This window comes from Epinephelus lanceolatus, chromosome 21, assembly GCF_041903045.1.
Source record: "Epinephelus lanceolatus isolate andai-2023 chromosome 21, ASM4190304v1, whole genome shotgun sequence".
In the NCBI taxonomy this organism is placed as follows: domain Eukaryota; kingdom Metazoa; phylum Chordata; class Actinopteri; order Perciformes; family Serranidae; genus Epinephelus; species Epinephelus lanceolatus.
The window spans coordinates 26,651,390-26,673,872 of record NC_135754.1 but is presented as its reverse complement, the minus strand read 5'-3'; the positions used below and the strand labels follow the sequence as shown (position 1 = coordinate 26,673,872).

Genomic DNA, 22,483 nt, shown 5'->3' with positions numbered 1-22,483 from the left:
TTTGCTTCCTATTTGATCTTCGTTGCTGTCTTCAGCTCAGTGCATGATTACATTATAATAATATAATTCATCTTAGTCCTAGTAATAATTCAATAATGTTACACACAAAGCAGTGAAAGTAGAAGCAGTCTTCTTGCTTGTAAAAAAGGAATTATAAATTCATTACATTCAAAAGTGGAAGTGGAGAGATACTAACCCAATGCCCTCGACTGTGGCCTCTTTCAGGTGTATATAGCAAGCAGGAAATATGCCCTAGAAGAGGAAGAGATCATAATGCAAACATTATCATGAGACTGGGACAGAAGTTAAAACAGCTGCACAAAACCAAAGCTGTAAAAAGAAACCTTTCAGTAAAGGATATGAGTGTGTGAAATTTTTGTTTGCTGGCTACTCACCTTCTTGGATTTTCTCCTCAGCCTATGCCCTCTGTACCAGTCTGTTGGAGAGCAGAATTATGTTACACGTAAGCTGCTTTTCACCAACATAGTAAACAAGAAGAATAAGAACTTTGCACTTAAATTAATATTTTAAGGGGAGACACTTCAGGTGAAAACATAGGTGGTCAATTTTGAGATTTGGGGCTATATGCTTTCATAACATGCCTTTGCTTAGATTAGTGGAAAAAAACACACCCAAAAAACACAATGAAGTGTTCATTTTAGTTCAAATATCTGCTCTGGAAATGTACACACAAAGTACATATTTAAAAGTTGAGAAACTTGAATTACAAAAAGTAAGTTTATGTTTACATTACAGGGCTTAAAGCTCAATTCCTACTTTCCCCCCCAAGATCAGATCTTTCTGCCTAAACTGTTGACATTCATGTTTGAAGTGACCCCTATTTGACATCAGCGTAAACGGATCTCTGCCCTGAAACGCCTCACATGCAACCAATGACATCACATGTCACATATGTGAAACAGGTATCTGGGGAAAAAATGAGTGGCACAATGGTACAAAAGTTCATCTTCTGAATGATTTGCTTCAGAGGTCGGAAGACAATTCATAACATGTTGAGGAGGGGACTGATCCCTGTTCCTACAGGCCAGGCACTCTCACAAACAGAAGCACGTGGCTAGGAACACAAAAGTCACAGCTATAGCTCTATTAGCAGATTCCGCCCAGTAGCTCAGTGGTTAGAGTGGGCGACTGTGGGTTTGATTCCTGCCTGCATCCCCCTTCTCTCCCCATTTCACAATTAGGTCTGTCCTGTCTAATAAAGCCAAAAAAATATTTTAAAAAAGAATTTCCATATCTCTGTCGGCACCTGATGGCAACACTGTCACAGCATGCAGGCAGGCCGTCCTTGTCAAAAAACGTCTGACAGTCTAGTGGCTGTTGACTGGGGCTGTCTTAAGTGGTACGACTACAACAGCCTTCTGTAGTTTCAACAAACTGGTCTGACACTGTATGGTGAGTGATCTGTGGCTGCACAGTGCAGTATGATGTGGAAAAACCACAAATGTATGGTAAAAAGACACATGAATTCCGATATGACTGTTCTTATAGCGGTTGCATGGCCACTGATTGGATATGTATCAGATTTAGGGCCTTATATGAAAGTCAAAATCAGATCGGATCACATCTGTGGCACATCAAAGCTAAAAAAACAAAATCGAATTCCGGCAAAATTGGCTTGAAAAGTGAACGCAGCCCAATTGTCTTAATGTAATTAATCAACTGGGGAAGTTTCATGGTGATATCTATTAGCTAAAAGTTTGACCCCATTCACCTGCAGTGTCACTCCTTACTAAGGTAAACTATTTTATTAATCAATTCACAATAAAGAATGACATTAAAGTTAGAAAATAACACTGAATACAACATGCTGTTCATTTACAGGAACACACCATCATTATCAATATTGCTATATTTATATTTTACCTTACTGAACACATGTAGAAACATTTGACAAAACAAAAGAGGTACTAGTAATGACAGGAAAATAATGCCCGACATTGGCGTGTCATCTCTGATCATGCATGTCATCACTAAGCCTGTTCTCACCTTCATGTGTCTCAAGTATGTGCACTGTGTCTCCAATCTGCAGCGACAGCTCCTCCTCTCCCCGGGCATCATAGTTATAGATTGCTGGAGAAAGATGAGAGAGGACAATATAAGGAGGAGGAGATATTACAGGAGGAGGAAAAAGGCAATAAAGCGTTTGGCTCCCTTGTGGCGCTAATTGTGTGCCATTGCAATGTGTAATAGAGGCATCACACATCCACAGGATGTCCACCCACGCAGTCTGACACAGTGATGGTTGGGCCTTTCACCATCGATGCTGTAATATCAACACACTTCTACCGCCCACTGCAAAGAAACCAATAATGACGGAGAACGCCAAAACAACAATAATGCCGGTGGAAAAACAGATTTGCACAGAATTACAGGATGGAGGCAAAGAGATAATAAAATACTGCAGAGTTCCTGATTTTGTTAGGAGTTCTGAGACAAAACAAACAGGTGACATGAAGATGATTGTCTGGCTCTCTAGTCAACACTACAAAAACATATTTCTGTCTGTATTGTTTGTTTGCTGAATGAACAGAATCAATAGAGCACATTACAGGTGGCTCCCAAAATTGGTTGGCAAATCACCAGCACATTCTGGGGAGTTAAATGAAGTTGCCAAGAGGGAAAGTGTGTTGGCACCTACGGAATCCATTTGAGTGGAATTAATACGTCTCTCTTTGAGGCAAGTTAAAGAGCAGAGCCCCATCTGAGAGGATATAGTCCTTAATACAAGTGGGAAAATGTGGATACCTGTGGACAAATCTGACATGTCATGCTTTTTTTTGAGACAAACATGCTTAAAAAAACTTTGCAGTGGTATAAAAACCTTCACACAACATTCCTAGATTTCCTCAAAAAAACTCATTGCTTAGGCTTCACTTTAATCAACATTCATTGAAATGCAGAGGACTATCTTTGGAACAATGCTTTACTACAATCAACATTATCATTATTCAAAAAACATCTGAAAAGGACTCTAATTTGTAAAGATTAATAACACTTTGTGGATTTCTCTGTAATGCACCTCATCTTCTTAATATGAACATTTTTGCAATTTGCACATTTCTATCATAATTTTGCATTGCTGCTTTGATGAATTATTCATCTTTTTTCTCTGTTTTTCTCTGAAGTATGACTAGTGTTATTTGATAGGTAGCTCCTGTAGATCGGGTATCAGAAAATGCAACCTATACCTGAGGCGATCCTTTCCCTTTAAATCTATTGCGACGCGAGCTATGTCTTACGTCATGGAGCGAAGGAGAGAATCTGCTGTGTGGAGGTATTTCACACTATTTCAACTGCTGTTGCACAATTGTTTATTTTTGTTATAAATAAATAGTTCATCATTGCATTAATCTGTTTCATCTTGTTTCATTTTATCAGAACTGTGTATTCATCAATGCCTGATGGCTCTAGTCTTTTCTGTTCTACATGTAAAGGTATATAGCTTTTTAGGTCAACCATGGTATCGGATCGGTATCGGGTATCGGCCGATACTCCAAGCCACAGCATCAGGATCGGTATTGAAACTGAAAAAGCTGGATCGGTGCATCTCTATTACAGAGCAAGATAAATGAATTGAACAAACAACAAAAATCAGTCAGACTGTTAAAATGGAGGGGGTGGGTGTACAGTCAGTGTTAAACTGCATAGGCCAGTTTGAACAGGTAGGTTTTGAGATGGGACTTGAAGGATGTTATGCTGTCGGACTATCGACTGCATGGAGGTAGGGAGTTCCAGAGCCTGGGGACAGTGCAGCTAAAAGCCCTGGTACCCATGGATTTCTAGGTTAGTGTAAAGGGTTAGGGTTGAAGTCTAAGGAAAGAGCTGCTAGTTTGAAATGTTATACAGCATTAAAATCCTCTTAACAGGAGCTACTTGCTGTTTGGATCTATTGGTTTCTTTTCTGTAAGGTATCTTCATAAGCCATTTTTGGCTTCTAAACACTCCCATACAATGTTAAAACTCCTTTTAAATTCTTGCTGTCTTTTTTAATATACATGTACATGTGCAAATAAGGTAAAAACTTTCCACCAAATGTAATCAAAATCTGTTAACATGTATTTGCAATGTCCTGCTAACAAGCAGTGATGGCACAGTGGTGCAGTGGTTTGCAGCAAGATGGGGTGGGGGGGGTTGAACACCAGGGTGGGAGGGCCCCTCTGGAGTTCGCATGTTCTCGCCATGTCAGCGTGGGTTTTCCCCAGGTACCTCCCACAGTCCAAAGACATGCAAATTAGGTTAATTGGTGACTCTAAATTGCCCGTACGTGTGTATGTGAGCATTATTTGTTTCTATGTGTCAGCCCTGTGATAGCCTGGCGACCTGTCCCGCCTCTCGCCCACTGTCAATTGGGAAAGGCTCCAGCACCCCCGCGACCCCTAACAGGATAAGCGGTTACAGAAAATGAATGAATGAATGTTAACAAACAGAAAAAAAAAGCAAATGGGGCACAAAACAACAAAATCATTAGCAAAAGTAAAATTCTAACTAATAGTCAGTACCACATGAAACACGTTTCTTTTCCTCTCCATAAAGATCTCTGTGGACTCAATTTACTTGTAGATGTACCAATATAATGCAGGCTATTGTCTATCTACTGTCAGAGCTCCATCAACATGTCAAGGTCACGTTATAACAACAATAAAATCCTGACTGGTGGCACTTGTTCTTTCATTCAGTGAGAGGTGAACAACATGTCGCTGTCAAACCAGCCATGACCGACACCTGTCTTTCCAACAAGGGCCCCCCCCCACACACACACATACACAAGTGTGCACTCATCCTACACACAACCTATACACTGACAGCATGACAGGTGACTGTACTGACGGAGGTGTTCATTTTGAGAGGACACCTGCGGGGAGAAATGGCAAAAGTGTGTGTGTGTGTGTGTGTGTGTGTGTGTGTGTATGCATGTCCTGCTGAGGGAATGCATGCAGGGCCGCTTCCACAGAGGTTTCAAGAGGTGAATGACGACTTAATTAAAAAAGACCCTCCCTGCAGGCACTGAAGCCTTCCCAGCTTGCTAATGGTACAAGTGAATCGACCGTTTTCTCCCACAATCACAGGGGCTTATTATATTTCATTACCATATCAGGTGGCACGCAGTACTTTTTTTTGTTAACATTGAGCTCTTAAGTTGTTATGGTGGACAATTATCTAGAACAAAGGGTTTCTGTTTTGTCGCTTCTGCTACTGGGGTGAAATCGTTTAATGTGCCCTACACCCACACGGGAGTCTTTTCCTGTAACAGATCATCGGAAAGTATGTGAAGTCAACAGATCTACTTCGTGTTTTTAAAACGCTGGTCAAAAAAAAAGGAAGTATACCAACATTTTTTGGCATATCCTCAGTATCTGCTACTATTATTGATTCTTCAAATATCAAATAATCACTTAATTAACACATTAAGTCATGTTCCCAAATAATAATAAAAAAATCTTTGAAAGGGGAAGCAGATCTACTCTTTCTCCCTCGCTAAGAAATTCTGGATCTGGCCTTGAACCCTGCCCACCACCACTGCTTACAGTAGAGTTTTACTTTTGCTCTCTGCTTTTTTCCAGTGCTGGTACACCGCTAAAACTAAGTGGGGAGAGCCCATGTTGTGTCAAAGTCTGTTCCTATGTCAGTATGTGTTTCCTGTATCAGACAGCGATTGGCTTTCATATTAGTGACATACATACCTAATCTGGTTTGCCTGTCTGAATATTAGTTTTTCCAGAAGTGCACAGACATGGTCCCCTTCAGTAGAGGAATGTGAAAACACCTCTCCAGTGACAAATTTTGCACAGATACAAGTCAGTATAGTCAGGGTCAGAGATTTAGATGGGACATAAATAGAAGAAAAACATATTTCTGAGTGGAGGGGGACTTTAAACAAAGCAGTGACTTGTTTTAAATCACAGTAACAAAGGCTGCTCTGAAAACAGAGAGAACTAATTAGCACACTATGTGACAAATATAGAAGGCGTCAGTCAACCTTGTAAGACTGTATAATCGAGTACTCAAGACAACATAAGACAACTTTTAGAAGGTACAAAGAGGCCGAATAAATACTAGCTGAATGACTGGTCTATAACTTGCAAACACTGTAAAATGTTTGTTATTTGGCAAGAGGAAATGTCTCAAAAATAATTACAACATAATACAAACACAAAGAGGAAGACTGGTCAGTGGTCAAGCAGACCATCACCGCCACTGACCAAGATGTTTCATGAGATGTCTGTTGAAAACCATCTTGAAATTCAGCCTCAAAAATGACTGTGCAACTACGCAATACCTCCGTCTGTATCTGATGTTCAGCATGTATAGCATAACTCAGGCAGCCAACCACTTCAACATTGAATGGAGGGTATGAAATGCCATGTGTAGCCTGTTCCATTCAGCCCTGTGTTGTTTTGTTATCAAAGTGTATGTGCATATACACGTGCGTGTCCACAATGCATTTTGCGATCCCCAGAACAATCCAACGAGCCCAGCGAATCCACCAGAACACGAGCTACGGGCTGACAATGGAACAAAGACCCCAGGAAATGAATTCAGTGGTACCACACTGGGATACAAAAAGGTACCTACAGGGGGAGAAAGCAACAAAACAATCAAAAGGGAGGTGGGATTAATCTATGAGCAGCCATCAGAGAGCAGCCTAGTCACTGTGCAGCGGGGTGCGCTCAATTAAACTATCATTAAGAGTGGCCAGAAAAGCCTGTAAAGCCATCAACTGCTGCATCTGTGGGTTTGTTTGGAACTGGGTCACAGGTCCAGCTGATGCAGCATGTTATCTAAATGGCAGGTGCTGGGAGGAAGCAGCCCAAACAAACAGCTTTCTGATAGAGACATAAAACATCATATTTCATCAGAAAATGAAAGACTGCCCCTGTGATCACCGTAAATGAGATTAGGTCTTCTATCAAACAAATGGGAGTTCAGAGAACTGGGGAGATTCTCACTGGACAGGAGGTGCAATCACAAAATGAGCGCAAATGACACCCTGGGAAGATGCTGAGTAAATGACAACCATCAAACATAACCCTGACATGTGAGGCAATGATGGTGCAATTTAACACAGGAACCAAAGTGATTCTTGTCGCGTGGGGTTTGAATGACAGCTCTGATTACTCATAAACCTGTATTTGCATACCCAAGAGTAAACTGATGTCAATTTGGAAGCAGTGAGGAAGAGAAAATATATCAGCAGGAAAAAGACGAAGAGGATGAGGAAGTGGACCATATTCTCCCAGGAGAATAGAATGCAAATGATTTTTTTTTCTTTTTTGGGGGGGGGGGAATGTGATAAACAGTGGCATCATTTGCCGGGGACTCATTATCATACATAACCTCTTGCATAAGGCTGTGCAAACTCAGAGAACATTATCATCAGAGGAAACGAGTCAGGAATCAGATTACAGACCTATCCACTTAGGCAACGCACGTCTACGCCCTCTCCACAATTATACACAGACTCATATAAACACTGGACTGATTGTAATTCTACACTTTGGGCTCACTAATAACCTGCACTAATCCACGCAGAGTATAACATATCATTACACTCAGATGAGAATACAGTGTACTGATGAAGGAGGGGTGGGAAAAAAAAGGGAAGAAAAAGAAGTGCATAGAAAATGCTCGCTGGAAAGAGACTGAGCCTCTTGATGTTTTGTATAAAGTCCCCGTGGGCCGCGAGCCCGCAGAGGGAGCCAGCCAGGAAATCCCAGACAAGAGGATTCTCCAGGAGGAAAAGGCAGAGCGGAGCATGAGGCAACTCTCAGTCTGGTTGGGCTGGCCTTTTGAAGAGCCAAACAGGCAGAAAATCCTGCAGTGTCAAGCAGCAGGTAGGTGACGTCAAGGGCTCTGTCCTACCACCACACCACATCTCTGCAGCAACTCAGTTCAGCCAGAGTGAACATCTGTGTGAAAGACCCCTGTGAGATTTTTTTGCAAGCTGGAAATAATTTTGAATTAAGTGATTTTGAATTGAACTGTGACCCAGTGAGTCAAAATTAAACCATAATATCATCCAATGTTCCCATTTGTGGATTCACTGCAGACACCTTGTCCCCTGTTAATCCCTTTTGCGATGTTAAAAGGAACATTACAGTATAATACATGCAACCTGTGCATGTTGTGCAGTGTCATTCAGTCTAATTTAACGCTGACTCTGGAGCTGACATGATCAGCTAATTCCTTGATTGCTCAATTTGCTAAGTTGCACCCTCCTTGGTTGTCAAACCTTCACACCCCACATACCAATATGGCATTTTACAGCATCACTGAGAAATATTCCTACGGAAATGATAGCAAATTTCTGAAATAATAGTTGTAAAACATGCCAGAAAAGTAAACAGAAGGGACTACATTAAGCATTTTAGAGCTACATTCACAATATAATTTGTCAGTGGAGGATTGTGAACAAAGCGGACATTAAAATCAAGGAAACAGCTCAACATTTCCAGTGCAAGCATCAGGCACTCCATGTTTTTAGAATTCATGTGGACAAACATACAGAGGAACAACTATGTTCCCAGCAGGGTAGGCCAATATTGGAGATATAATGATAATAAAAATTTCATATTCACGTTATCATGGTTATCAGTGTCACTGCGGTATTGTTAAAATGTGCTAAACGTGTTTAAAAAGTACTGATAAAATCATTATACGTCAATCAAGTTTATCTAGAAAACCACAAATAAAACAAGCTGCACTCTGCACTTTTTGTTTGCATACACATTAAAGTAGCATATCATTAAATTTGGTACACAAGCAACATGTCTTTGAAAATGCCTCGTGTCTGTGTCACTTTTGATGAGAAAAAGGAACCATAACTGGGTGTCCCTGCATGCCTTTGTCTGAGCAACAACTGTTGTTAACTTTTGTTGATGCTGGACTTTATAAAGCATGGTAACTAAATATGGTTTTGTATTATAATTAAAAAACTTTAAAACACAGTAATACTGTTAGAAATGTTACCGTGGTTTATTTATTTATTTTTAGTTTCTAGGTTTTTTTTAAGCTAACATTAAATTATGAACACATGTAGCTTTCACTATCTAATATTTATTTTAGCCCATAGGTAGCAAAACTTAACTATCCTGCTTTTCTATTTCTTTAAAGAGGCTAACAGCCTAAAATGGTTTACGACTACCTAACCTAAAGTTAAAACATAATTAACTTCAGCTGTCTTTGTTGCTAACATGCTATGTTCAGCTAGCTAGTTAAAACATTAATTCTGTCAAAAATTTTACCAGGGAAACCTGTGGCCATTTCATTGCTAGTTTTTTAGCTTGGTTTTAAGCTTACATTTGATTATGACTACAATACATGTAGCTTTCACTAATATCTATTTTAGCCCATAGCTAGCAAAATTAAATTATCCCGCTTTTCTATTTGTTGGAAGAGCAAACAGCCTCAAATGTTTACAACTACCTAACCTAAAGCTGAAACAAAATTAACTTCAGCTGTCTATGTTGCTTACATGCTACGTAATATATATAATTAATACTGTCAGAAATTTTACCGGGGAAACCTGTGGCCATTTCATTCCTAGTTTTAGTTTTTAGCTTGGTTTTAAGCTAACATTTGGTTATGACTACATGTAGCTTTCACTATCTAATATTTGTTTTAGCCCATAGCTAGCAAAACTTAACTGTCCTGCTTTTCTATTTCTTTAAAGAGCTAACAGCCTCAAAAGGTTTACAACTACCTAACCTAAAGTTAAAACACAAGTAACTTAAACGGTCTTTGTTAGTTAACATGCTACGTTTAGCTATCTAGTTAAAACAGTAACATTAACTGTCAAAAATTTAACCTGGGAAACCTGTGACCATTTCATTCCTAATTTTAGATTTTTAGTTTTATTTTAAGCTAACTAACATTATGTGACTTTGTAGTTTTCACTATCTAATATCTATTTTAGCCCATAGCTAGCAAAATTTAATCATCCCGCTTTTCTATTTGTTTAAAGAGCAAAAAGCCTGAAATGGTTTACAACTATCTAACCTTAAGCTAAAACATAAGTAACATTAACTTCAACTGTTAGCTAACATGCTACAGACAGCTAGCTAGTTAATGTCAGTTAGTGTCTTACCTTGGAGCAAAAGAGGGTTGTTTTGTTTTGGTTTTTTTAATCTTCAGTGGTTTTATGTGTGAATCCATATCCAGCATCTTTAGACCTTAGACCTTTGGCTTTGAAAAAGCAAAAAATATGACCATTTTGGCATTTTTCCTTCTTGAATCTTAACAAGCAGCAACCATTAGCCTAACTACCTCCTGGGAGGACTAGTTATGGTTGCTAACGTAGAACTGGACAGTGGCTGTCCTAAGAAGAGGCTTAAAGAAGGTTCAACTGGCACAAAAATTAACAAACGATTTTGATATTGCTTCATTTAAGTAAAAATACACAACATTCCCTACTTGCAGCTTCAACAATTCTTAACCACTTTTCTATTTTTTTAAATAGCAAACAGCCTCAAATGGTTTACAACTACTTAAAGTTAAAACATAAGTAACTTCAACTGTCTGTGTTTGCTAATATGCTACGTTCAGCTAGCTAGTTAACGTTAGCTAGTGTCTCACCTTCGAGCAAAACAGTTTTCTTTTTTAAATATTTTTGGATTGTGTGAGTGAGGTCTGCTACATTGTTTAATTCATACCCACCACCTCTCCTTTGGGGTAAAGCAAAAAATATGACCATTTCGACATTCTTCCTTCTTCTTGAAGCTTAACAAACAGCAACCGTTAGCATAACTGCCGCCAGGGAGGCCGAGTTACGGTTGCTAATGTAGGACTGGACAGTGGCTGTTCTAAGAAGAGGCTTAACAAAGGCACAACTGGCACAAAAATTATCAGAAACTATGTTGACACTGCTTCATTTAAGTAAAAATACAAAACATTTCCTACTTACAGCTTCGCAACAGACCTTTTCACAGCATTCAAGTCATTTTGACTTGTAATAGTGGGAAAGGCACAGGTGTTGCTAATATCACTAATGATGGCTCCCTTCTGTTCAAGAGTCCCAGTTAGTGACAGTGAGCCAGCATGCACATATACCAAGACCGTGAAATCAAAGCAGCAATTTTATTAATTGCCTTCCGTGACTTGTCAAAATGTCTTCTGTGGAAAAGGCCTGTTGACCTTCACAGCAGTCATTTTGGAAAAAGCACAGGTAAGAGTGATAACATCAACGATGGCTCTGTTCTTTCAAGTGTCCCAGTAAGTTATTCTAACTTTAGTGGATCAGCATGTGTGCTTTTCCTACTACTGATTAGTAATTTTGTCGTAAAAATGTCAGAAAATGGTGAAAAAGGTATTAATATAGGCCTATATTTTATCTACAAGTGCACGTCACACACTGAGTGAGCCGCCTGTTAATGATGCTGTGGGCTAATGGGCATGTAGCTATTTCCATGTTTCAGATGATACGTCATGTTTGTAGTCGACCAATGAAGATGAGTTTACATATCACCTTGGGTTCGTCCTTCACCTTCTCAAAATGATCCCACACTTTGGATTTCGTGCCCGACATGTTATTAACTAGCCTGTGGAATAACCGCAGGTACCAGCCTTGGAAATTAACGTGACCCCTTAGTGTGTCCACTTCCTGTGTCTGTCCTTTCAAATTAAATACCCAAATGGTCATGGTCCATGGTCCAGTTTTTTTTTTCTGCGACTAAGCGACCAATGAAATCTTGCAGACTAATAACCTTTATGGTCAACTAACATTTGGTCGACTATTAGGGGGCAGCCCTACTTGTTTTGCCCACTACTAAAAGATACTCAGTTTACAGTCATAGAGGAAAAAAGCAACCAGACATTCCAAACATTTAAGAAACAGGAATCAGAGAATTTTGACATTTTTTCCTTGAAAAGGAAGCTCTAATTATACAGAGAAACAAGTGATTCAGTGAGGAAATATCTCTGATCTGTGATAAAAGTGATCGTTAGTTGCAGCTCTGCTTGGCTCCTGATCCTGTGACGTTTCAGTTCTTGCGTCTATGATGCGCTCATGGAAACACCTAATTGATCCTGCCTGCAGCATATGCTTGTTTCAAAGATGAAGCCACACAGCCCAAGTCCACATGACCAGTACAGTAAAACTGCGAATAGCTCACAAAATCAGTTACACAGTTATGTCTCCTGATTTTAAAACTGAGGGTATGCAGTTAATTAAGATCCTGTACCATCCCAATCATGCCTCTTGGTTTTACCTTATTTAGAGCAAGGGCAAATGAAGAGTACGGACAGAACAGCCCAAGCACGTCTGACACAAAGAGAGAGAATCGTGGAGAAAATAGTAATGCACAGTAATAAAGAGCAAGGGAATATGAATTTAATACAGTTCTTAACTTGAATGAGGAGGAGTTCAATAAGCACACAGCTGACTGAGAACGCCCTTTTCCAGGCAGCAGGACTGAATAGAGGATGATTATTACACTCCAGCTGCACTATGGGTCTCTGAGGCAAGACAGAGGAGTCAGCAGAGAGGGGTTACTTACACACACACACACACACACACACACACACACACACACACACAGTATTCTCTAAAGGACATGTCTGACTGTAAATGACTGACTGACTTAAGAGATCTAAAATTATATACCTCTTACTACCTAAGTACATGAGACTGCATGGCTACATTATACATCTAATCATATAAATATAATGCATCTATGTTAATGGATTCAACAGAGAACTCATTCATTTAAAAGTATCATCATCAAAGCATCACCTCACAGAGGATTAAATTCAACTTTCCAGAGAGGGAAGATGCTTCTATCCAGACGCATTATGTAGGGCTCAATTTTGAAAATGTTCCCTAATTTAGCAACACATAAAGATGTCTTTTGAGGCCGTTGCTGTAATTGTGAAGATGCTACAATTTTTTCCCACCCATGCCACAAGTATCTCAGTAATTTCAAGGGCGAGATTTTTAAGTACGATGAATTCCTACAAGGAGCTGGATTTGGCTTCATGTCCAGCTGGTGAAATGTTTTTAAATGAGCCTTTAGAGGACACGACGGGAGTGGGAAACAAACACACCCTTGTCTGACATCAACCTGCTGAAGTCGTTTGTATGGGACAAATGTGAGCTGATGGAGGTGCCGTTGCAGGTGTTTACTGCGTTTCCCTGATGAGCCCTGCTGGTGGTGAGACGGAGCTGGCTGCGGCGAGCTCGGCTGCAGAGCTGACAGGTATTCTTCAGGGATCTGCCAAATGCTGTTAGGGTAACGGGAGGAACATTGGCCTGCGGGGGGGGGGGGGGGGGGGGACCTGGTGTATCTACTGAATCTCTGCACTGTCTGCGCCCTCTAACACACTCCTCTGCTGGAGTCCCTCAGTGATACACACTAAAGAAACTCAAAGCTCATTGTGTGTATTTCTGAGGTCAAACAAACATGTTGAACGCGTATGATCCCTAATAAAACATTCACAACGCCATTTCAAATCCTGCATGTTTACATCCATGATTACTAGCTTGCAGTCTTCTTCCCCGCCTTTGCATTTCTTGGCACGTTGCCGGCACGTGAAGTTCAGTGGAATAATGTGAAACCATTGGTAGGAATGTGAATCACGTCACCTGCAAGGTCAAAACTCCACAGGGTCCCTTTAATATTTAAGAACTAAAAGCTTCCATCAGATTCTCAATATATTCAGATTCTTACATTTTCCAGATACAGTACACGCTATATTCAGCTAAATAAAGAATATTTGTGCATTAAAGCTACAAAAGAGAAAGATAGGGGCGCTCTGATGGTCTGGAGGTTAATGTTGGTGACCGTGAGCCTCAAGGTACTCTGTTCATGAACTCATTCTCCGTCTGTTTCTCTTCTCATACACTGTTATCACTCTGTAAGCGACCCAATAATAAAGGCAAATAAAAAAAAACAAAGATGCTTAATACATTTTTACCCCTCAGGCTACTTTAGCCTAAAAAGTCAAAACTGTGAAAAATTGCCGTCAGTTTCCAAGAGTTCGAAGAGTCATCTTGTAATGTCTTCTTTTGTCCTACCAACTTTACTAAACCCAGAGGTATTCATTTTGAAATTAAATGAAACCGAAGAGCTAGAGCCAGAAAATGTCTAGCAGATTACCTTAATAAATGACTTTAAACAATTAGTTGATTCAGGGTTTCCGTTGTCCAGTAATTACTGTTTTTTGACCAGGAAAATCTGTCGTCCAATCATATTTAAATCTCTCAGGTCATAATGTCCGGTGAAAATATTACCACCCTGTCCTAACTAAATGCAACATATTTGTATTCATGTGTAGTTGCCATTTTTGTGCTTTTATGGTTCATTTCTAGAACATATTAACATACTTTTTGGCTTTTCTTTGTAGTTATTTTGTGTTTTATATTGTTTTTTTAGAGCTTTACATTTTTATTCATTCATTTTTATTTTATTTTTTTTCTATATTGTCCGTCTGTAACTTATGTTGCTGTCGGTCTTGGCCAGGACACTCTTGAAAAAGAGATTTTTAATCTCAAGGGGTTTTCTGGTTAAATAAAGGTTAAATAAATAAATAAAAATAAAGGGAGTGTCTGTGACAAAATAAATATGATTCTGTTGTTTGCTGCTGGAAAGTCAGTGACATCATGTTGTTATTTTGAGCTGAACTTTTGTTAGAAGTCCTGTTTCCATTTATTCCTGTCGCCCACTTTGAAAGCTCTTCAGTGATCAAGGTATGGCTGATTCATGAAGTCTAAAAGTGCAATAGCTCCTCATTTCACTTCAAAAACCTTGAAGGCAAATTTTTGCCCAACATTAAGCCCTTTTTAGATAGGAATTGTGCAAATTTGCAAGAAAGCCCAATCAGTCTTCTTTCAGCATTGGCAGTATAAAAACAAAATCGGGGAGTGCAGCAAAATGCTGCCTATCTACTTATGTTATACAGAATGCGCCTTTCTCGGGGCAATGGGGGGCGTGAGCAAGTAACAAAACGCGTAGCTCAGCGTGTGACGTAAACAATGACGTGGGAGGGAAGCCACAGCTGGTCAGGCGGTGATAGTCAGGCGGCGATTCTCTCATAAGTTGGCCCGTTCTTCACCGTCCCCGTCACCTGACAGTTAATGGCCTCTTCGTTTGCGAGGGCAAAGAGGGCGCGCAATTCCTTGTCTCCCCAGTTGCTCATCTTCACAGTGTCTGTCAGGTTTGCGTTTCCCTCTTGCTACTAGCTGCTCGCTAATTCCTGCTATCAGCTGTTTCCTGTTAAATCCACCGCCAGTGGGTCGCATGTGCAGCGTTATCAACAGCTCCTCCCGTTGCGGAAGGTCGCCTCGGTCTGTTTAAACTAAACAGCAAAACGGCCCAACATTTGCGGAAAATCTGGCAGTGTAAAAGGGGCTTTACATGCAGAGACAGACGGACAAAGACTTCTATCCGTACTCTGCGTTCACTTTATCTGTATTTCTGCATGTTTTCTCAGAGCTCACAGATGCGGACGAAACGGAGCGGTACCACCGGATATCGCACAGACAGTGTAGTGCAGTTCAAGTGATATACTGTATATGACTGTAGGAGACAACAAAGAAATTGAAATAATGGGTAATATATAATAATATATAGAAATATATAGTGAAAATGGTGAAAGGAATCCCAGATATTGGGATGTTTTTCGGATATGTTATTAACATTTTTACCAACATTTTATTGTTACTTGTTGGCCATTTTATTAATATATATTTTAGTTGTCGTTGTTGTTATTGGTTGTTGTGTGAAACTTTTGACTCCGCCTGCTTGTGCCATTTATTGGCTGTATCTACGCCAACCTAAGGGACACATGGAAATATGAGCTCAGTGATGTTTACAGCATTTCAATATCTATTTTTGTACATAAAGGGAGTATAGATGAGCCTTAATGAGGTGGCAGCTGGCTGAAGGGAGATTGCCAGGTAGCTGAAAGTTTCTGACAAATAACCATCACTAACAACCTACTTCCTGTTGGCTAAATGTCATTTATAGTAAGTATCGCAATATAATACGTATGTCATCTGTATAAAACGTCCGAATGTGGAAGATAGAAAGCACTCACTTCATTTTTAAGTGGTAACGTCTCAAGTTGACAGGTACGTTGTTTGTTTACATGGCATAACAGTATTGTTTTCAAGCTTAATAAACACAGAAACCTTTAATTGATTATCAAACTTGCTGACGCTTCGGTCAGCTGACTGATCGATTCATCGTTTCGGCCACAATCCCAACCTTTTCTGACATGAGTGACTCTTGCACACACAGGCTATGCGTTTCCATGAGTGGTAAGTGTGTCAAAGCTGAAGATTCATTGTCTCAAACTGAGTGTAAATGAAGCCCATTAGGAGGAGATAATTGTATGAATGAACTCCCACAGTTCAAAATAACACTCAGGTGTCCCCCGTAGCACAATAGTTGACAAGATAAAAGTTGAATACAAAAGTATCAGCAATATACTAATAATCCTAAGAGCACTCAGAACATTCAGAGCATTCAGAACTTATCAGAATCAGCCTGTTTGAGGGAGTCGAGGGATAATTCAAGGACTGGGAAATCGCAATTATTCTCATTTTCTTTAATTATTTTCTACTCTTACAGAGTCATTTCACTGTAAAAGAAATGAAAGCCACTAAGTATGTTATTAAAACACATGGCGATGTCGTCCTCTGGGGTTTGGCTGAGATATTGTTTGCAATATATTCTGTGTCAGCTACACGGTATGTTTGTAACACTCAGATGGAGAAAGAGCTTTCTCACTGACGTACACAGTGGGGAAAACATGATAATTAATTTCAAGTCCTTCTCTAATAGGGTTTAATAAGAGGTTTAGGCGTTCAGACGGAAGCCCGATGGTTCTAATTTAGAGGCAAATGCAGACAGTGAACCCGGGATTGAGAAATACCAACAAAATCACCCTTTTTCTTAAACCAATTATATACAACAGCCTTTTAGCTTTATCTGCAGTTGGAAAGTGGAGATAATGCTATTGTAATTAACCTGAAATTTATACGACAGCAGCTGAGCGAGGAGAGAGGAAAGCCCCGGGTCTCTCCCTCTCTCACACGCTCCCTGGTAGGACCAGATTTCTCCTCCCTCTGACTGGAAACAAGCAGGAAATGCCACTCGAGATTAATACTGTATCACAATAGATGGGGCCTTTCCAGTAGGCCAGGAGGAAACACTGATGCTTTTCATGGCTACAGGAAGATTAACAATACCTCTTTTTAAAAAAAAGATAAGGTAAACAGAACACTGTAAAAATATAATAGTGCACAGCGGAGGATGTGTGTGGGTTTGGGGGCATGAGGAGAGGTGAAGGGAGGAGCAGGTGGAGAAAAACTACAACGTGCCAGATCTGGATGCCAACAGCGGTAATACCTTTTGGCAGAACTTCCTGCCATGCACCAAGCTCCAACACAGGCCTCGGGGTACAATCTAACGCAGGCCGATTCCGAGTCGGCTTCCAGTGCCTCTGCAGAGCCTTTAATTGAAAATCATCTTCCCAATACAACAGGGAGGGAGAGCAGAACGTGGCTCATTACAGAGCACCGAGCAAAGCTTTTCACACAGAGTTTCTCACACAGCGGTCTCTGGTGTTATTTGTGGTAGAGTACGAGTATCTGCACTGGCTCTGCAAAGCAAACCTGTCTGCACTTTGCACAAACTTCTCATGAGCTTCACAATGAATAAGAGCTTACTTCATGACTTGTTGATTCAACAGGCAAATCATTAAAAGCCTCTTGAAAATAATAATCAAGACTTGAACATTTTTCAACTGCGGTAAACACATCTTTGGTTAAACAATGGGAAGAGATCACAGGGTTGTATTTATTCCATCCATACTCCGTTACACAGCATGGAGAAGTAAATTGGCAGAATCCACACAGATTAGCCTTTTGCACAGCAAGAAGTAGCTAATTATTTCCTGCCCTGTGTTACATCTCTTGTGATACGCATGCTAATGAGTTCATAATTACCTTCAAATATTTGAAGAAACTCCGCAATTGCCTCAGCAAGTTTACTTTTGAAACCTCTACAGTGGCTTCACCGACAAACATATGATGCTGTACTTGACCTTCGTCAGATGGTATTTGCCGCATCTAGTAGCAGCAAGTAGAGCAGAAACAGCCATATGCAACAGGAAATGCCTAGGACCTGCTCTCCATGCTGTTATTTATAATCACAAGGCTGAGGCTGTGTTCTACTGAAGCAGAAGTCACACTGGCAGTGATGAGAGAGCAGTGTGGCGTCAATACTTTGAAATGTCCTACAGAAAAGGAGGAGGTCGGGAAGATCAGTAATAATGTTAGAAAAGGTTGCCTGCAGTCACCCACTGCTTCTAACCGCCAACATCAAACTGTCAGATAGTCTTAAAAGCCAGGCAGGCATCCTTGCGCAGTGAGGAACATTCAAAAGACAACTGGTGAATGCGCGGATAAAGCAGAGACTGCGGCACAAACACTTGGATCCAATTTAGCTGAAGAAAATATTTCTTAATATTCATCAAGTGTACCTGCTCTACATCACATCACCTCTAAAATGTTCTGTGTTAAATTGCTGGAAAAGATGAAGTCAATTAATTCCCAGTATAATCCACTGAACCTTGTTGCCACCCAACTGGTTTAGTCGCCCAGAGAACACAAAGATCCGACAATTAATTTGGCCTTAACATTGTAAGCTGTTGAAATTAACCACCACCCTGTTCTCCCTCTGATTACAAAGCACTTTTTATAAAAGCAAGTACATAGCGTACCAGCCACTGACAACATCATCACTGGGCCTTTAGAAATACATCTATGATCAGTGGACCTTGGACTTGCTGCAGCACCAAAGCTTGAGAGTGTGAACTATTACCAAATTAATGACTGTTCTATATATACGCTGGCTGAATGGCTCATAACGACTGTGAAGGGACCTTGATTCCATCCCTTTTTAAAGCAGCAGTTTAATCAGCTCAGATGTGATTAGTATACATCAGCATAAGCTTTCAAGAAGAAATAAAAACATGCATTTGAGGAATAATAATTTCCTCCTTTTCTAAATTAAATTTCAAGAAACACCTTTTACTACCCCATCAATTGTTTCATTTAATAACTTAAGTGGAGTAGCACAGGCCAGACGCGAGCTCTCGGAAACAATTTGCAGCCTGCAGCAAAACCAACAGTATGCATCTAATGATGTATTTACAGGCTCGATTCTTCTGTTGCCGTGTTTGCAGAGCCTCGCTTATTTGTTTACTTTCACTATCTCATAGGTTACGCATCTGCTCAGAGGCAACGCTTGTGGTTTCACAAATGACTGTTGAGCGTTTGATTTCAATTGCAGGGGAGATATTTTTAACCATTACTTCTGAAAGCATGACTGTACTGTTCTGATGATGCAGGAAACCCCTCAATTACCCTATAGCTGGGGCTGAGTCATGCTTCATACACAGTATAAAATACTAAATACACGTAAACTATAGCAATTCATATACTTTTTTCCCACAATTTAATTACTAACAACTTTTTTATGACTAGTGTTCTTTCAATGTGATGCATTTAACTGTGAGGATTTTTGGATTTCTCTGACACACTCCTATCTCAGAGTATTTGCGCCAAGCTCCATATTCAACATACTTCCATAACACGTCAAATTTGACTTCAAGTATACTAGAACCCCTTAATTGTCACTATCGATATGCATAAAGCTCACAGTAAGTCTGCGTAACGGTCTTGCATCATAAATACTACTATTGTAACAAACACTAACTGCTCTTCAGCCACACTCTATGCTTTACTGTAAAAAAAATCCTTGAACATGAACAGGCTGCTGTTGAAGAATACAGAGATGCAACAACTGGTCAACTAATCAACTAGTCGATTCATAGAAAATTAATTGGCAGCCATTTTGATAATTGAAAACTCATTTCCACTGGGTTTTTTTAAGCAAAATAGCCATTACTTGCTGATTTCAAGCTTATTAAATGTTATAATGTGATGCTTTTCTTTGTCATCTTACTACATAATGACGAAAACTCTGTCTGTGTGTGTCTGTTCCACGTTTTTCTCCTCACTGACTTGGTCAATCCATGTGAAATTTGGCACAGTGGTAGAGGGTCATGGGAGGATGCGAATGAAGCAATATTACATCAATTGGCCAAAGGGGGGCGCTGTGGCTCCCCCTGTGGACCAATGTTTGGGGGGTTTTTTTCTAATTTTTGGTACGACTAAGTCATGTTATGGTATGCTGTACATAATCATGGAAACTGTCAGTGTGTCATTCTGTCAGTCAGTCATTCTGTCTGTCCCACGTTTTTCTACTCACTGACGTGGTCAATCTATGTGAAACTGCACATAGGCATTGAGGACCGGCATAGGTAGAAGGTGACAAAGCTACCAATGGGTATGGACTAGTACATGATAATAAACAAATATCTTCAGAATTTCTAGACTGCTGGTTGAACAAAAATTAATCAAAAACAATGAAAATAATCATTAGCTGCAGCCGTTTCTCATGTTGGATTTTTACACCAGTTTAGTAGCACTGAAACAATTGATGAGAAAAAAAAAATAAATTTTGATATCTGATTTATCATTTTAGTCACAGTTTTGGGAAATTTCACTTTTTTCTGATGTTTTATAGATCAAATTTGATCAGGAAAGTAATCGTAGCTGGATATGTGTATCACTTTAACTGACCTAGCTGTATCCAGCACACACGTGCAAATACAGAGGAGGGCTTCAGTATAAAAGTTCAGGTAGATGATCTGATGGCCGGATAAAAATTCATTTCAGGTCTCCACGATCTCTGTCTTCTTTTTTAAAACAAAAGGGACACTGAGGTGTCAGCAACCGCAGTGAGACGACTTCATCTAAATCCCCAAAGGTTGATCACAGAGTAGAGCTGCCACTCACTGAAATCTAAAACTGCCTCAGGGGCCCACCAACATCTGAGCTGCATCGCTCTGACTTTATCAAGTATTTAGCCACACACACACACACACACACACACACACACACACACACACACAAAAGGCCATTTCATCAAATGCCAGCCGTACTGAAAGGCTGTCTCTTGCTGCACGTGGCAATCCCGAGTCCGTCTGCGACCACAATCAATGACTGACACCTCCATTACAAGTCCCCAAAACAACCCACGGGACATTTTAAAGGTGACAAACGCAACATTAATATGGGCTGCAGCTGATATTAATATTGACATTTTTATAACCTGAATAGCCTCGTAGTTGTTGAGCCCTATGATTTCCGCTGTGCAGGAATCTCAGCATGTGGGATTAGAAGACTCAAAACCAATACAGTATAATGACTGGAAAAAACATAACTCTGTGGAAGTTTAGGCAAACTAAGTATATTCAGCGGAGAATGTCTCTCAGCTTATGGGACTTTAATAACAGCTTGCATGTTGATGCCGTCGGCGCTCATCTTTAAGCTATGCATACACCCCGAGTCATACCTGCCAAGTGCTCACAGCTAGACTCTGTCTTCTGAGGTACTTGGGAAGTGAGTCTTCCCAGGGAGCTGGTCCTTTTAGCCCATGTTGACCCACAGAAACAGACAGGTCGTCCGGTGTCAGCTCACCCACTGGCAGCTTGGCACAGCCTCAGCTCAGCTGCGAGCTCATCATCACTCCGGTAGAATAAAGCCTCAGCCAGAGTGGTTAGATAGATGTTGTTAAGAATACCAAATACAGACTGAGTTTAGAGCCTCATATTCGCTGCCAGTTCTTTCCTCTAGTTTTTTTTATTCCAAGACATTAAAATTGGTTTCCACAAAGCAAATGTGCTGCTTTTTCTTTCTTATGACTGTATCTCCTCTGAAGAAAAACACCAATCTAAGGAAATACATGCTTCTTGATGTTCGTGGTTGGGTATCTTAGAAGTATAAATGCAACACAAGGCTTAGTTCTCTCAAATTTTGGTCACACATCTGTGTTATCTCTGTTAAAACCTGTGTTAGTGAACGCTTCTCCTTTTCCAAGATAATCCATCCACCTGACAGATGTGGCATATCAAGATGCTGATTAAAGAGCATGGTCATTCGACAGGTGTGCCTCCGAGTGGTCACAATTAAAGGCCACTCTAAAATGTGCAGTTTTATCACACGGCACATGCCACAGTTGTCACAAGTTTTGGGTGAGCGTGCCATCGGCATGCAGATTGAATGAATGTCGACTAGAGCTATTGCCCATGAGCTGAATGTTCATTTCACATCTTTTCAAAGAATTTGGCAGTACATCCAACCGTCCTCACAACCACAGACTATGTGTAACCACGCCAGCCCAGAACCTCCACATCCAGCGTATTCACCTGTGAGATCATCTGAGACCAGCCATCTGGAGAGCTGATGCCCCAGTTGGTTTGCTCGACAAAGTATTTCTGCACACACTGTAAGAAACCGTCTCAGCAACACTCATCTCAGTGGCTGGTCTCAGACCATCTTACAGGTGAAGAAGGAGGATGTGGCAGTCCTGAGCTGGCTCACTAAAGCAACTGG

At 40.4% G+C, this 22,483-nt stretch overlaps 1 protein-coding gene across 3 annotated transcripts in view; it reads right to left on the bottom strand.

Annotated features, from left to right (window-relative positions):
- The window catches only part of dock1 (dedicator of cytokinesis 1), a 273,627-nt gene that overhangs the window by 235,027 nt on the left and 16,117 nt on the right, over positions 1 to 22,483 (bottom strand). For all 3 annotated transcript variants that reach the window (XM_033610905.2, XM_033610904.2, XM_078163716.1), the window contains exons 2-4: positions 2,008 to 2,091; positions 396 to 436; positions 197 to 252 (exon numbers count right to left, since the gene is read on the bottom strand). In XM_033610905.2, the coding sequence (XP_033466796.2) occupies positions 197 to 252; positions 396 to 436; positions 2,008 to 2,091 (181 nt within the window). The remainder of the gene's footprint in view (positions 1 to 196; positions 253 to 395; positions 437 to 2,007; positions 2,092 to 22,483) is intronic.